At 49.6% G+C, this 16,523-nt stretch overlaps 1 protein-coding gene and 1 pseudogene across 2 annotated transcripts; one reads left to right on the forward strand and one right to left on the reverse strand.

Annotated features, from left to right (window-relative positions):
* Positions 1 to 9,399: 9,399 nt before the first annotated feature.
* On the reverse strand, positions 9,400 to 9,499 carry LOC123569572 (U6 spliceosomal RNA; annotated as a pseudogene).
* A 2,966-nt stretch (positions 9,500 to 12,465) lies between these two features.
* Positions 12,466 to 14,387, forward strand: ARL4D (ARF like GTPase 4D). Of its 2 annotated transcripts, none has more exons than XM_005584355.4 (2): positions 12,466 to 12,565; positions 13,110 to 14,387. In XM_005584355.4, the coding sequence occupies exon 2, from the start codon at positions 13,182 to 13,184 to the stop codon at positions 13,785 to 13,787; it is 606 nt and encodes a 201-aa protein (XP_005584412.1). In that variant the 5' UTR covers positions 12,466 to 12,565; positions 13,110 to 13,181; the 3' UTR covers positions 13,788 to 14,387. The 2 variants fall into 2 exon arrangements, with proteins under 2 accessions (XP_005584412.1, XP_005584413.1); XM_005584356.4 differs by having other exon boundaries at positions 12,466 to 12,538.
* The last annotated feature ends 2,136 nt before the right edge of the window (positions 14,388 to 16,523 follow it).

Genomic DNA, 16,523 nt, shown 5'->3' on the forward strand with positions numbered 1-16,523 from the left:
CATACCTGCCCACCTGGCTAATTTTTCTTAATTTTTTTTTTTTTTTTTTTTTTTTGTAGAGATGAGGTCTACCTATGTTGCCGTGGGTGGTCTCAAACTCCTCCTCAAGCGATCCTCCCCGCTTGGCCTCCCAAAGTGCTGGGATTGCAGGCGTGAGCTATTGCGCCAAGCCCATATGCCCCTTTTAAAAAAGGATATTTAGTAGAGATGGAGCATCTTGCTACAGTCTTGCTGCTCACAGTGTGGTCCCCAGACCAGCACCATTGACATCATCTGTGAGTGGGTTAGAAGTACAGAATCACTGGCTCCAGACCGATTGTGTCAGAATCTGCATGTTAACAAGGTTCCCCCAGAATGCACATGCACATCAGAGTTTGGGAAGCATTCTGCTCTGGGACTTGATGACTGAAGGAGGGAGGCTGAGGGAGAGAGAAGAAGCAAATGTGTTTTTCAAGACCTCAGTTATCACTACCAATATCTGAAACTTGGGGACCACACGGATTTGGATAACAAGTGATACAGTTATAACTCCAGATGTCTACGCTGGTGGCTGAGTGGATCTTAGAACACTTTCTGGGGTTATAAAATACAGAATCAGCAAGTTGAGGCAGAAAGGCCTGAAGGGAGATGGCGAATCCGTGTGAGCAAGGCTGAGTCTAAAGACCCATGGGCCGGGGGTGCTTATTGAGAACAGAGTCCGTGGCACCATTAGGGGCAGAGGATGGAAGCAAGTACGTATGAAGCTAGGCATGGTGGCATGCACTTGTAGTCCCAGCTACTCAGGAGGATGAGGTGGAGGGTCACTTGAGCCGGCGAGGTCGAGGTTGCAGTGAGCCATGGTCACGCCACTGTGCTCCACCACGGGCCGCAGAGCGAGACCTGTCAAAAAAAAAAAAAAAAGAAAAAGAAAAAAGAAAAAGGAAAAAAAAAGAGTTAGTTGAAAATCTCTTTGAAAATCAAACGAGGCCGGGCGCGGTGGCTCAAGCCTGTAATCCCAGCACTTTGGGAGGCCGAGATGGGCGGATCACGAGGTCAGGAGATCGAGACCATCCTGGCTAACACGGTGAAACCCCATCTCTACTAAGAAATACAAAAAATAGCCGGGCGAGGTGGCAGCGCCTGTAGTCCCAGCTACTCGGGAGGCTGAGGCCGGAGAATGGCGTGAACCCGGGAGGCGGAGCTTGCAGTGAGCTGAGATCCGGCCACTGCACTCCAGCCTGGGCTACAGAGCGAGACTCGGTCTCAAAAAAAAAAAAAAAAAAAAAAAAGAAAATCAAACGAGGCCTTTGAAAACAGAGAGACTGGACTTCTGTTTCTGTGATCGAGGTGAAGTATACAAGTGGTCCCCAGTAGCCACGGACTGGGAGAAATGACACAAAGATAGTATTTTGTGTAAGAAGAGGAGTACATGTTTCAGAATCCCTGAAACACCTGTAACGAGCAGGCAGGCCGAGAGAAGTGACAACATATGTCCTTATAAAGATTTAGAGGCAAATGTTTAGAGCAGCATTATTTGAACAGCTCTGAACTGAAAACTACTCAAATGTCCATCAGTGGGTGAACGGACAAACAAAATGTGATATTCAGGAAAAAAACATAATGGTACAACATAATGGCATATGCCACAATGGTGATGAACCTCAGAAACATTACGCTCAGAGAAAGACATCAGTCAGACACAAAAGACCACATATAGTATGATTCCCTTCATATGAAATGCCAGGAAAGGGAACTCTGTAGACATAAAATAGATCAGAGGTTAACTCAAGATGAGGGTGGGAGTGGGCAATGACTGTGTAGGGGAGGCAAAACTTTACCTCTATCCCCTTAGGGTCCCTGCTGGGTCTGAGACTGAAACTGACATCAGATAGATTAGCAGGAGGAATGCATAGACACTCAATGTAAGTTTTACATGACACGGGAGCCCTCATAAGGAAATGAAAACCCAAGTCCACGATCATATATGTGCATTTGTTCTTGTTATTTTCTGCCTCCCCCTCCACTTGCCATTATTCTCTCTCCTGCTGTTTTGTACTGCATAGAGCTGCCTAAGGGTAGCCAGCCAAACAGCAGCCCCTCTTGCAGCAGCTGGTCACAGGGCTGCCCCTGCTATTCATCCTGTGCCTCATGGGTAACATGTTATGCCCATGTCCAAGGTATAGAAAAGTGGACCCAGAGCCAGGGAGAGGTGGTAGGGACCCTTGGGCGGGGCAGGGGGTGCTTATTGAGTCACCTTTAGGGGGAGAGGGTGGAAGCAAGCACTTTTGACAATCCTGTGTCTGCCCTGTTTCTGGAGAGGCAGATGCAGAGAGCAGGTCAGAGGGAATTTGACTGGACAGGAAGTTGGGGGGTTGAGGGTAGCCATTGCATATAACCAAGCCTGTTACTCATTTCTTTGGTATCCAATGTCATTGTGACATGCTCTAGAAACCTCTGTCAAAATAGTGGTCTTCCTAATGATACTAAACAACAACTGAGACTGTTTATTGAGTTTGTGAAATCAAGGAGTGGCTGCTCTTCTAGAAGCAGTGAGTTGATGTCTGTTCTAACATTGTTCTGAGACAAAGAAACCTTTTTATACTTTAACGTCCATGGGTCAGAATTTCTCAGATCATATATTTGCACGTAGCAGAGAATATGCTCTTTTAATAAAAATCCAGAAATTTGTTGTGCACGTTATTTAATAGAGAATAATATCAGATTATTCCTGCACTTGTCCATTTATGTCACAGGTGGACCTGGGAGTAACACGTGGCACGCAAACAGATCACCAGAGTTCACACATATTCCACCTGCCCTCCCTGCATAAGAGTACAACTCCCTCCTCCTGATAATGGATCAGGGTCATTAATCCCTGCCAAGATGGTGACTGCTACAGCCTGCTAGTTCAACCTGTCCAGCCATGGCTGCAGCTTGAAGGCTTGAAGTTCAATGGGACCCACTTCTGTTTCCACCCTTTCTTTCTTTTATTTTTATTTTTATTTATTTGAGACAGGGTCTGGCTCTGTCACCAAGGCTGGAGTGCAGTGGTGCAATCACGGTTCACTGGAGCATCCAATAGCCGTTAGAAGGCTATTGGCCCGGGGCAGGCGTGAACGGGGAAGATCAGGCTCTGGGTGGGAGGACACCACAGGGCGGGGTGACTGGCGGGGTGCTCTGGGGGGGAAGATGGCGTCAAGGCCCCAAGCAAGGTTGGGATAGATTTTCTCTCTGAGACACAGACTGCCGCCTGTAGCGTCAGCATTTACCATTCCCGTCCTCCTTCCTAACACAACAGCTGAGATGGGAGTTTATGTCTCTTTTATTTGATTTCAGAAAAGCAAGAAGGTATCGTAGATCCGATAGTGACACTCAGTCAGTCATGCTCCCCCTGCAGGACGGAAAGCGGGATGGCAGGGACTGCCTGGTGAACAAACAGGTCAAAAAATATAAACTGTGCCTTTCCCAGTGCCAGCCTTGGGTCCGAGGGCTCTACGTGCATTATCTCATTTAATTCACTCAACAACCCTAAGAGGTGGGCATTATTGTTAGCCACGGCCAGGATTAGGGTGAGGACAGTCCTCTAGGTTCGAATTTCAGGGGGTGCTCCTCCAGAACCCTTCAGTAATCAAAATAAATAATAGTTCAATGCAATATATCTTACCTCGATGATAAGATAATCAAGACATTTATCTGGATTGCTAAGTCTTTTGGTGCCTCTTACTTTTTTTTTTTTTTTTTAACCTCTCAGCAAGTGTTTCCCTCATTTCACTTTACCCCAATCTCCACCGTGTCATTGTCATCTCCATTCTATTACCCTGTGAAGTGCAATATGGCAGCCACCCACCTCGGCCTCCCAAAGTGCTGAGATTATAGGTGTGAGCCACTGAGCCTGGCCTATCTATCTATCTGTCTGTCTACCTATCTATTTTTTTTTTCTGAGACTGAGTCTCGCACTGTTGCCCGGGCTGGAGTGCAGTGGCGCTGTCTCAGCTCACTGCAACCTCCGCCTCCCGGGTTTAGGCGATTCTCCTGCCTCAGCCTACCAAGTAAGTAGCTGGGACTACAGGCGCGTGCCACCACACCGGACTAATTTTTTTGTATTTTTAGTAGAGACGGGGTTTCACAGTGTTAGCCAGGATGGTCTCCATCTCCTGACCTCATGATCCACCGCCTCAGCCTTCCAAAGTGCTGGGATTACAGGCTTGAGCCACCGCGCCCGGCCATATCTATCTATATTTTGAGACAAGGTTTCCCTCTGTTGTCCAGGCTGGAGTGCAGTGTTACAATCACGGTTCACTCACCATACACCAAGATAAATGCCAAGTGGGTCAAAGATTTCAAAGTGAAAAAAATGGAACTATAAAAGTATATAAGGGCCAAGACCGGGTCCGGCGGCTGACGCCTGTAATCCCAGCACTTTGGGAGGCCAAGGAGGGCGGATCACGACGTCAGGAGTTGGAGACCAGCCTGGCCAATGTAGTGAAACCATTTCTTCTAAAAATAAAAAAATTAGCTGGGTGTGGTGGCATGCGCCTGTAGTTCCAGCTACTCAGGGGGCTGAAGCGGGAGAATCGCTTGAACCCGGAGGTGGAGGTTGCAGTGAGCCAAGACCATGCTACTGCACTTCAGCCTAGGTGACAGAGTGCGACTCCAACTCAAAAAACAAAACAAAACAAAACAAAACTATATAAGGGCCAAGCACGGTGGTTCATGCCTGTAATTACAGCACTTTGGGAGGCCGAGGTGGATCGATCGCTTGAGCCCAAGAGTTTGAGATCAGCCTGGGCAATATAGCAAGACCTCATCTCTACAAATAATTTTTAAAAATAAAAATAAAAATTGTAAAAAAATGGACCCAAAAAAAGTATAGAGGAGGCCAGGGGTGGTGGCTCATGCCTGTAATCCCAACACGTTGGGAGGGCAAGGTGGGAAAATCACTTGAGCCCAGCAATTCAAGACCAGCCTGAACAACATAGAGATACCCTGTCTCTATGAAATAATAATAATAGTCCGGGTGTGGTGGCTCACGCCTGTAATCCCAGCACTTTGGGAGGCCGAGGTGGGTGGATCACCTGAGGTAGGAAGTTCGAGACCAGCCTGACCAACGTGGAGAAACCCCGTCTCTACTAAAAATACAAAATTAGCCAGGCGTGGTGGCACATGACTGTAATCCCAGCTATTCAGGAGGCTGAGGCAGGAGAATCACTTGAACTCAGGAGGCGGAGGTTGTGGTGAGGCGAGATGGTGGCATTGCACTCCAGCCTGGGCAACAAGAGGGAAACTCCATCTCAAAATAAAATAAAATAAAATAAATAATAATAATAAATAAATAAATAATTAGCCAGGCATGGTGGTGTGCACCTGTGGTCTTAGCTACTCAGGCAGACTGAGGCGGGAGCATCACTTGAGCCCGGGAGGTTGAGACCAGCCTGAGCAACATAGTGAGACACCATCACTATTAGAAGGAAAAAATGTAGTAAAATATGAAGCTTTTTTCTTTCTTCTTCCCTCTCTCTCCACTTGTCACGATGTTTTTCAGTTTCTATTTTATGGTCGCACTCCTCAGGCACAGGACACAGGTAGGAGAGTGCAGACTCTTGCAGGAGCCCAGAGGCCCTCTGTCCCACAACTTAGGATTGTCCCTGTGACCTCAAAACTCACTAGTCAAGTAGGAGGTCTGAGCTCCCAATGGGGGTAACCAGTCATCCAGTTTGCTAGGGGATTAGGGGTTTCCTGGAATATGGGACTTTGAGAACTAAAACTGGCAAGGTTCCAGGCGATCAGGGAGAGTTGGTTACCCTAGAGCTCTGACCTGTGCCAGACCTCAGAGTAAGCTCCAAATTTTGGGGGAAACCATCCTGACATAGTTCACAGGTGGCTTTCCCCAAGGGTGGCACATGCTGAAACGATGTGGTCGGGGGGATGCAGCTGGTTTTCAGTGGTCTCCAAAGCCCACAGAGAGGCAGAGGAGCCCCCCCACCCCACCAACTATTGGCTTATTGCCTTTCACACACCAAGTCCCAAGAGCCCATAACACCTCTTTTGACCATCAGGGCCCTCATTCTGCTCCTCAGGAAGTCCTGGCGCCCCGGCCATGAAATCTGGCTCCGAGACTGACATTCCTGCTGAGACTGGGATATTCTCCTTTTACTCATACCTAAGAGCCTGGGAGTTTCCTTTTGTGTCCAATAAGGGCTAATCCTGGGTGGTCTATGACTACCTGTCTGCAAGGTCACAGAAGGACGTGACCTCCATCTCCTGTTGCTTTCCTGATGGCTTACTTGGTCTCCTGCAAGTTCTCCAGTGCCAGCTCAGTCCTTGTTCAACTCTACGGTTTCTGGAGAGAACCCTTCTTGGCACTGTCACCTCTGTTGAGATAACTCTCCTCGAAATCTCCAGCCCCCTTCTCTAGCCACCCCTAGACATTCCTCTTGGAAATCCCCAGGCTGTCTGAATTCCCTCTGGTCTCTCAGTCCTTGGATGCTGAGGGCCACTCCCTTTTCCTTCCTCAAGTCCTTACTTTCCTTGGCTTCAGGCACTTGCAGCTTTGTGGCCTTTTGTGGTTTTCCTTCTACCTCTCCAGACACTGCTTCTCCATCCTTCACTTCATTTCCTTGCCTTGAATGTGGAGATGCTCATGACAGTGTTATGGAACCACTTTCCTCCTCTCACCCCATTGCTCCCTAGGGAATTCCACCCATCTCAGGAGTCTTGTGTCTGTTTCTCACTGACCACCCAAGGTCACTCCTCCAACTAAGGCCTCCCCTGAGCTCCAGACTCCTGAGCATATGGACTCTGGACATTTGTCCCCATATGGATAGCCTGCAGACATTACACCATGACTGCAACTGAGCTCTTGAAAACCTTCCCAAGTCCGAGCATGGTGGCTCTCGCCTGTGATCCCAGCACTTTGAGAGGCTGAGACAGGTAGATTGCTTGAGCCAAGTTTGAGACCAGCCTGAGCAACATGGTGAAACCCCGTCTCTACTAAAAATACCAAAATTAGCCGGGCATGGTGGCGCACGCCTGTAATCCCAGCTACTCAGGAAGCTGAGGCAGCAGAATCACTTGAACCCAGCAGGCAGACATTGCAGTGAGCCGAGATCATGCCTGACCAACATGGTGAAACCCCGTCTCTACTAAAAACACAAAAATTAGCTGGGCGTGGTTTCGGGTGCCTGTAATCTCAGCTACTTGGGAGGCTGAGGCAGGAGAATTGCTTGAACCCAGGAGGCGGAGGTTGCAGTGAGCCAAGATCATGCCACTGCACTCCAGCCTGGGCGAAAGAGCAAGACTCCATCTCAAAAAGAAAAAAAGAAAAAAAATTAGCTGGGCGTGGTGGTGGGAGCCTGTAAGTCCCAGCTACTCAGGAGGCTGGGGTGGGAGGATCACTGAAGCCCAGGATGCAGAGGTTGCAGTGAGCTGAGATCACACCATTGCACTCCAGCCTGGGCCATAGAGTAAGACCCTGTCTCAGAAAAATAAAAAATAAAAAATCTTCCCCACCCTGCAGCCCTCTCCTGCCTTCCTCAGTCAGTGTTCCCTGGACCTATTAGACCCTCTGTAAATAAATGGAAAATGTCATCAAAATTAGAGTTTCTGCTCAAATAGTGTTCATTTTAATTTGGTATCACTCACACACTAAAAACTCGAAGAGGGTGTATTTTCTACCTCCAACCTGAAACTGTAGGAAAGGCCCTGTCTGAAAGGAGACTTCGGAAGCCGACCAAGGACCGTGAATAACTTCATCCCGGACGACTCCGCTTTTCTTCACCAATCAGGCAGTGACAAATATATCCACCAGGGGGCAGCATCTACTTATTTCTAGCCCTTGACTCCACCCTGGGACTTGATTTTGGGGTGGTTGCCAGGGAAAGAGCTCCTTGGTTGGGGAGAAGGGTATCCCACATTTTTGTCCCACACTCATACTTAGCGATAGGCTGGGTTTTCTCCATTTTGTTCATGAGGAAACAGAACTGGGATTGAAACATGGGCCTTCGTGATTCCCAAGCTGATAACTGCTCCGTGGCGTCCATTCCCCCACCCCACCCCCTACTCCTGCAGACTCCTCTTTCCCTCGTTTGTTTACGAAGACAGGTACTTGGCTAATATGCTACAGAGACAAAGATGTTCTCAGCCACTTCCTAGGCAAGCTCCACTCATCCTCCTACCCTCCCTTACTTCAGAGCATGGACTATTACGGGTAAAGGACCTGGAGACATCTAAAGCCCTTCATTACAGGATAAGGAAACCGAGGCTCCCAGGCGGGGAAGTGACTTTTTTTTCTTTTTCTTTTTCTTTTTCTTTTTCTTTCTTTTCTTTTCTTTTTTTTTTTTTTATTGAGACAGAGTCTTGCTCTGTCGCCCAGGCTGGAGTGCAGTGGCACAATCTCGGCTCACTGCAACCTTCGCCTTCCCAGTTCCAGCTATTCTCCTGCTTCAGCCTCCCGAGTAGCTGGGACTACAGGCGCGTGCCACCACGCCCTGCTAATATTTTTGTATTTTTAGTAGAGACGGGGTTTCACCATGTTGGCCAGGCTGGTCTTGAACTCCTGACTTCAGGTGATCTGTCCGCCTCAGCCACCCAAAGTGTTGGGATTATAGGCGTGAGCCACTGCGCCTTGCCAGAAGTGACTTTTTACTTTTTCAAGCCACTCTTTTATGAGGGATGGAAGGATGGGACTCATGCACTGACTCTCAGTCCAGTGTTCCAGCATGCCCTGAGGGCAACCTCTGTCTCCAGTGTCATCCCCATCTTTGGTCCCTGTTTTTCTCCTTTAAGTTCCTTCTCTCCAACAAAGGCCTGAGAGTTCTATACTACTTAGACACTGCCTAGAAATGCAGGGTTTGTAGGAATTCCTGGCCAACCCAGTATCAACAGAACTCCCAAGGGCCCAAGGACCCCAGGCTAGGAAACTCCCATGCTAAGGGTGGAGGATTTGTTCTCATACTCAGGGAGCCCTCTGAGTACATTTTTTCCATCATGCATTCATTAATTCACACAAGATTTTCTGACTGCCTATGTGTGCCACGCATGGTGCTGGGCATGGTAGAGCTACAGATAAGAACCAGCTGCTGCCCTTGATCACTTAGTCTGGTGGAGGAGACAACTCTGAGGAAGAATGATGCTTATCTGACTCAGTGTCACTTAAACTTTGGCTCAGCGTCACCTCTTTGAAAGGTTCTCCTGCACACTCTTCCACTAATCTAAAGTAGTTCTCTAGCCACATGTGGTGGCACGCGCCTGTAATCCCAGCTGCTCAGGAGTCTGAGGCGGAGGATCTCTTGAGCCAAAGAGTTCAAGGCTGCAGCAAGCTATGGTCTCGCCACTGCACTCCAGCCTGGGTGACAGAGTGAGACCTTATCTGTAAAAAAAAAAAAAAAAAAAAAAGCATTTGTATTTTAATTTTGAAAAAAATAAAATATGGAATGCTTCATGAATTTGCATGTTATCCTTGCACAGGGGCCATGCTAATCTCTGTATCGTTCAAAAAATAATGATTGCTTAATGTACAAATGTTCAGATGTTCTCTGCAGGGATTAGTGTAGGCCCATAGCTTAGTGATGCCTGGACGAGCTGGGCCCCTTTCTTTACCCCTCCCCAGCCCCACCTTCGCCTTCCCATTTGTTCATTAACACCTTCTCTGGCAAACATGAAAGACGGAAGGGTGGGGTAGGATTGTCAGTTTCATTTCCTTTATCAGATAAGTGACAATTTATATCTTGGGTGTGAGTCCCAAGATATATTATAGGAGCCATGTTAAAGAAGCTTCAAAGAAGCAAATATTAGGGTATTCATTTCTTTACATGTTAAAGAAATCTTCAAAGATTGTGGAAGAAACAAGATAACTTGTGTGTTTTCAGTTTCTGTGTGTTTTCAGTCTCATAGCCATTGCAAATTTGTTCAAAGCCATGTTTGGCCAGTTTCTAGCTGGACGACCTTCAACAAATTACCTAACCTTTCTGTGCTTCAGCTTCTTCTTTTTAGACTAACCATACTTACTTCATGGGCTTGACTTGTGTATTAAAAAAGGAAAAGTAAGCAAAGTTCCTAGACCAGAGCCTAGCATGCAGTGGCCACTCAACAGTGCAGTGGTTCTCAACTGCTGGGCCTGTTCCGTCTTCCCCTCTCCTAACTTCACCATGCTCAGCTCTGTCTCCTGTACATTAGCTGCTGCTGCAACCTGTCACCCTCCAACTTGGGGTGTAACAAACTAATTTCCTAAGGTCTTAGACTAATTTCCTGAGGTCTTTAGGGATTTGGGGAGGCTCCCTGCATTGCTGGGGAAACCAGGTGGCTGGTTTTGTAGTGGAGGGGGGAAGAAGGAGGTGGCAAGGCATGCTGGTGACAAACAGATGGGAAGCTTATTTATCAGCACTTGATTGAGGCGGGTGGGCAGGAAAGGGCTGGGCCCTGCTGTCTGGCAATGACTTCCCTTCTCCTTTTTCCAATCCCTCTCACATATAGCCCTTAAAAAGGTTAATACTGAATTACACAATAAATAAAATAATCCAACCTCCAGGCAAAAATAGGAATATTACAGTTATAACTGGCCACGTGCAGTGGCTCACGCCTGTAATCCCAACACTTTGGGAGGCCAACGCAAGCGGATCACCTGAGGTCAGGAGTTTGAGACCAGCCTGACCAACGTGGAGAAATCCCATCTCTACTAAAAGTACAAAATTAGCTGGGCGTGGTGGCACATGCCTATAACACCAGCTACTCGGGAGGCTGAGGCAGGAGAATTGCTAGAACCTGGGAGGCGGAGATTGCAGTGAGCCGAGATCACACCATTGCACTCCAACCTGGGCAACAGAGCAAGACTCCGTCTCAAAAATAAATAAATACATGAATACATAAAGTTACAATCTACAATTTCATTCTTCTTTGATTTGCCCTCTCCCCTCCCCCACCTAATCCCTGTTGTCCTTTTGGTCACACTGCCCCTTTGTGGCATCTCCTTCCTTTCAGGGCTGCCCAGACTCTAGCAGGCTGCAGTGGCTGGGGAGACCCCACTCATTCCTGTGCCCCTCCTAACCAGTCCTAGATAGGGCTAAAGAAAGTCTATAAACCTTTCCAGAAGCTTCCAGTTGACACATTCTGTCTCTCCTCTGAAATCCTACAAGTGCTATCTCATGATTTACAAAGACCCAATACATGTGCTGTCTCATTCTGTCACTGCCAGTCTTAAGTCTTAAGCCCTCTGAGGCCTGGTTCTACAGCCGAGACATTCTCTATTTCTCTACCATCTCTTTGTCTCATTCAGAGCACACAGTATGAATGAGGTCAATAAATACACTGTTTTTGTTTTTGTTTTTGTTTTTTTGAGACGGAGTCTTGCTCTGTTGCCCAGGCTGGAGTGCAATGGCATGATCTCAGCTCACAGCAACCTCCGCCTCCTGGGTTCAAGTGATTCTCCTGCCTCAGCCTCCCCAGTAGCTGGAATTACAGGCGCCCGCCACCACACCCGGCTAATTTTTGTATTTTTAGTAGGGACGGGGTTTCACCATGTTGGCCAGGCTGGTCTGGAACTCCTGACCTCAGGTGATCCGCCCACCTCGTCCTCCCAAAGTACTGGTATTACAGGTGTGAGCCACCGTGCCCGGCCCAATAAACACACTGTTTTTTGTTTTGTTTTGTTTTGTTTCGAGACAGAGTCTCGCTCTGTCGCCCAGGCTGGAATGCAGTGGCACGATCTCAGCTCACTGCAACCTCCACCGGCGGGTTCAAGCGATTCTCCTGCCTCAGCCTCCCGAGTAGCTGGGATTACAGGCACCCGCCACCACGCCCGGCTAATTTTTGTCTTTTTATTACTGACGGGGTTTCACCCTGTTGTCCAGGCTGGTCTGGAACTCCTGAGCTCATGTGATCTGCCTGCCTCAGCCTCCCAAAGTGCTGAGTTTACAGGTATGAGCCACTGCGCCTAAACATACTGTTGAGTGTAACCTTAGATAAAGTCATTCAACCCTTTTATCTGTAAAAGGCAGACAACAGTCCCTAACAGGCTATTGTAGATAATGGGCTTACCACTATGAAGCAGCTGTTTTATGGGGCTCTAGGTTCACACAGGTTTGACAATTGAATTATGAAAGATAAAGGAGAAAGGCTTGTCAGCCTCTCCGAGTAGATCCTTTGGCCGAAGGAGTGTCCATGTGGGGTGGTATCTCTGCCTGATGGAGGGGGATGCGATGGTAGTGCGAATATTAGGGTATTCATATCTTTCCTCCCGAGTCAAACGTTGCCAGCCACGTTCCTTTCGCCCCTCCCACCCTCCGGTCCAGATTAATTCCAGGTTTAATTCCAAATATTAGAATGTGGTAGAAAAGGTCAAATAGAGTAGCCACGGATTGAGCAAGCGTCCCTCCGCGTGTGGTGGGGGATGCAGCGCTCGTAGCTCCGCGCTCCGCCCCGCCGCCGCTGGTTGGTCTGCGCCTTGTGACGTCACACGCGGGTTTTTAAGGCCGAACCCTAGGCAGGCTCTGCAGAGGCAGCGGTGGAGGTGCGCTGGGTACCCGCAGGGTTTTCGCGGGGCGGCTGCGGTGTTGGACCGGGAAAGGTACAAGGAGAGCGCGGCTCACGAGAGGTAAACGGACACTGCAGACCGTGCTGAGGCGGCGCCGCTGCGGGGCCGCTGGAGCTGGGGTCCGCTATCGGACGAGGACTGGCGGCCAGGGGAGTGTCGTGGGGCGGTGGGCCGGGGGTCGCAGAGTAAGGAAGGGCACTGTGTCAACAGCTTGGGGCTGCTGAGGGCGGGTGGGAGCCTCACTCAATCTCCGGTCTCAGCGTCTGCACCCTAACTCTTAGTTTGGGGCACTGCCGACTTCCCCCTTCCCGCGGGGATCTTGCCTGGGGGATGGCGCCAGAATCTCTGAGAAGAGGCTGTAGGATCGAGCCCTCACCCCCCACTTGAGTGGCCCAGGACCTGGAAGTCTCTTTAGGTCCCATCGCCCCCCTCACGACCCCCCAGGGAGTGGGGAAACACCTCTGTTATACCTTAAAAAAAAAAAAAGGAAAGGAATTTTAAAAAGGAAGGATGGGCGGCTGATTTAGGAAGGGATCATGAAGTTGCAGATCTTGTGTGTATATTAAACGTCTCCTTTTTGTCCCATGACCTTTTATTGGTTCAGATAACCCAGCTGTGCTCCCTGGAACCTTCAATTTCAAGGCCTCCCTGCCTCTACTAGGCGCCTTAGTTCACTATGGGGAACCACTTGACTGAGATGGCGCCCACTGCCTCCTCCTTCTTGCCCCACTTCCAAGCCCTGCATGTCGTGGTCATTGGGCTGGACTCTGCTGGGAAGACCTCCCTCCTTTACCGCCTCAAGTTCAAGGAGTTTGTCCAGAGTGTCCCCACCAAAGGCTTCAACACCGAGAAGATCCGGGTGCCCCTCGGGGGATCGCGTGGCATCACCTTCCAAGTGTGGGACGTCGGGGGGCAGGAGAAGCTGCGACCACTGTGGCGCTCTTACACCCGCCGGACAGACGGGCTGGTGTTTGTGGTGGACGCTGCGGAGGCCGAGCGGCTGGAGGAGGCCAAGGTGGAGTTGCACCGAATCAGCCGGGCCTCCGACAACCAGGGCGTGCCAGTGCTGGTGCTGGCCAACAAGCAGGACCAGCCCGGGGCACTGAGCGCTGCTGAGGTGGAGAAGAGGCTGGCAGTCCGAGAGCTCGCAGCCGCCACTCTCACTCATGTGCAAGGCTGCAGCGCTGTGGACGGTCTGGGTCTGCAGCAGGGCCTGGAGCGCCTCTATGAGATGATTCTCAAGAGGAAGAAGGCAGCTCGGGGTGGCAAGAAGAGACGGTGACCCGAGCCCCCCTCCTTTTCCCCCCACCTGGTAGGGGTCTGCACACTTGGACAGCAGGGTGGGGCCAGCCTGTGACCTCTCAGTCAGACTGGGGTGCAGGACCTGTCCACCTCAGTGAAGGAGAGAGGAGCATGGGGGGTCCTGTTTTGGCGCCACATTAGGGTGGGGATGGGAGATGGGATGTCTTTGCACATCTCTCTCTCATCCTCTCTGGAGAAGTGGGCGCTGCAGGACTGTGGAGACGTAAATGTAAACTGTGACTCTACCTCGACCCTGTTTCTTGTTTTTCTTCTCTGGCTTTTTAATTGGATGCGTTTTGGGTGGTGGGGGATGGAAAGTGGCTTGGAGAATGTGTTTGGGATGAAAGAACTATCTCCCCGTCCTCTGTCCCCCAACTGGGGAGTCTCCCCAAGCTGCTTTTCTAGGGATACCAGTCACATAGTTTTTATTTTTGTGTTTGTGAAAGTGCCAAGAACCCCTTCCCACATTTGTAGATCCATGACCCTTTTTATAAGCCGTGTATGTCCTCTGTATTATTGTTATTAACTGTTTTTTAGCATTTGCCTGTAAGTTATTAAAGACTGATAACTGTAGCTCTTACCTTGGTCTGGGGCATTTTCCTCTCCTTATCTTGTCCCAGAGACAATTCAAGATTTCTATTTGGGGTTGTGGTGCAGGGGGAGGGAGATTTATCTTGAAGCTGAATTTGCAAAGCAAGCACTTATAAAAATTAGATTGTGTGTTATGGGATGGCTCGTGAAAATTATAGGGGGGAGTTGAAAACCCCTCAAGCTATTTCCTGATCTCTGTAGTTTTTTGGGTGGGATCACTTCCTTTTTCTCTGATTTAACACCCCTCCCCTCATCCTCTGGGTCTTACTTGTCCCTTACATCAACAGCTCCTTGCAGATTTAACTTCAAATTTTGCTAGTCTGAGCTGTTCCTAGGTTCTTGACCTTGGTGACACCTAAGTCTATGTAGGTAAATCCTCGAAGAGCCATTCTGTTCCCATCTTCCCCACTTCCCCAGTCTTAGGTTGGTTTGATTTTTTTCTTCCTTGTAGGAGGTGGTAAGAATGGAAAGTAATTCCTCCCTGGCCTTAAGTCACCTCTGTGTACTCAATCCTGCTGCCTGGCTCACTGGCATGATGGTAGCGGCTGGTGCTGGGAAGGCCTAGGCTGGATTGAGCCAGCCTGGCCCTGGTGACTAAGCCATGAGTTTTCCAGCTCTGGGAATGATAGCTCTTCTTATGAGAGGGGCAGAAGTAGTAGCTGTTTGTGCTTGGTGGCAGAGAGGACTGCTGGACATACACCCTCCAGCCTCCAAGATAGAAGGGGGAAGACATAAGCCCCCAATATTTGTGGTGATTGTGGGAATAAAATGTTAACATTGCAAGGGCTTCAGTGCCCCTACTCACCAGCACCAGGGCCAGCTATGTCTGATAACACAGAACACTTAGATCCTCTTAATCTTCTGGGTAGGAGCAGTAAAAACTAAGCACAAGGCCGGGCATGGTGGCTCATACCTGTAATCCCAACACTTTGGGAGGCTGAGGCAGGAGGATGGCTTGGGCCCAGGAGTTCAAGACCAGGCTGGGCAACATAGGGAGACCATATTTTAAAGAAAAAAAAAACAAGCACAATTCTTTCCAGTTGCCCAGACCTCCAGTCACCCCCTGCCACTCTTTGTGCAAACACAGAATCCCCAGAGCAGGTTCAGCGTTCTCCACACCCCGCTTCTCCCCAACTCTGTCTCCTTCGGAATCAAATGAAAGGACCTGGGGAGAAAGAGAAGGTGCCAACAACCCCCACTTCTGGGGAAGGTTTCCTAAAGAACTTGTTTCTTCCTACCCAGCACTGCCAGAAGCTCAGATTTTGTCCCCTCCCCATCCCTGTAGCTGGCAGGATGGGGGTGGGTGTGCATTGATCCGGAAGGGTGCCCAAGTGTGCGTCAGTGCTGGGGCCTGCTTGACAGAACTGCTGGGCTGGTTCTGCTGGGAACATGTGCTACCTGCCCCTCCCCCAGACACACCTGTGACTCCTCTCCCAGTCTTTCTGGGGCACAGTCCTATAGCCCAGGGACAGGTTGAGGCCCCAGTCCAGGCTGGAAAGGAACTGGCCAGAAATGACCCTCTGTCCTGCCAGGAGAGCTTTCCTCCCCATCCCTCCACACCCAGATTATGCTCTTTTGTCTTAAAATCTTCAAGGATATATTTTCATTTCTTGTCACTCAGTGGACTTAGGTCTCCAGATTTGGGGGAAGAGGTGCAGAGGTATTCCCCCATCCCTAGCAGAGGGGCCTCCAAGATGTCAGCTCCTGATTCTGGCTCTTTCAACCACACTCCTTCCCTACCTGCTTAGAACAGGTATCTTCTGCTTCCCCATTCCCAGCCCTGGGGGTGGTCAAGGATTGTGGTCCACAGTAGGCCTTTGAATGTCCCAGGTTCTTCCCCAGTCCCTCTGGCCTGACTGTCCAGCTAGTGGTGCTAGAGGAAGATGGGGGCTGGTGTCAGAGAGAGATGGAGAAGCCAACTGCTCTGCCAGAGTAGTGGGGAGAGGGGTACACTGGGGAATTCTGAGTAGAAAGCCACAAATTGTGACCGGGTCAGAGTCAGGAGCTTAGGAATAATCCTCCTGCCTTGGCTCATCAAAGGGACTGGGGAGCTGGAAGGGAGGGGATTACTTCCTGTCTGCAGGATGAGAGAGGGAGAGAGAATCAGAACCTCTCACTCTCCAGT

The sequence above is a fragment of the Macaca fascicularis genome, chromosome 16 (genome assembly GCF_037993035.2).
Source record: "Macaca fascicularis isolate 582-1 chromosome 16, T2T-MFA8v1.1".
In the NCBI taxonomy this organism is placed as follows: Eukaryota; Metazoa; Chordata; class Mammalia; order Primates; family Cercopithecidae; genus Macaca; species Macaca fascicularis.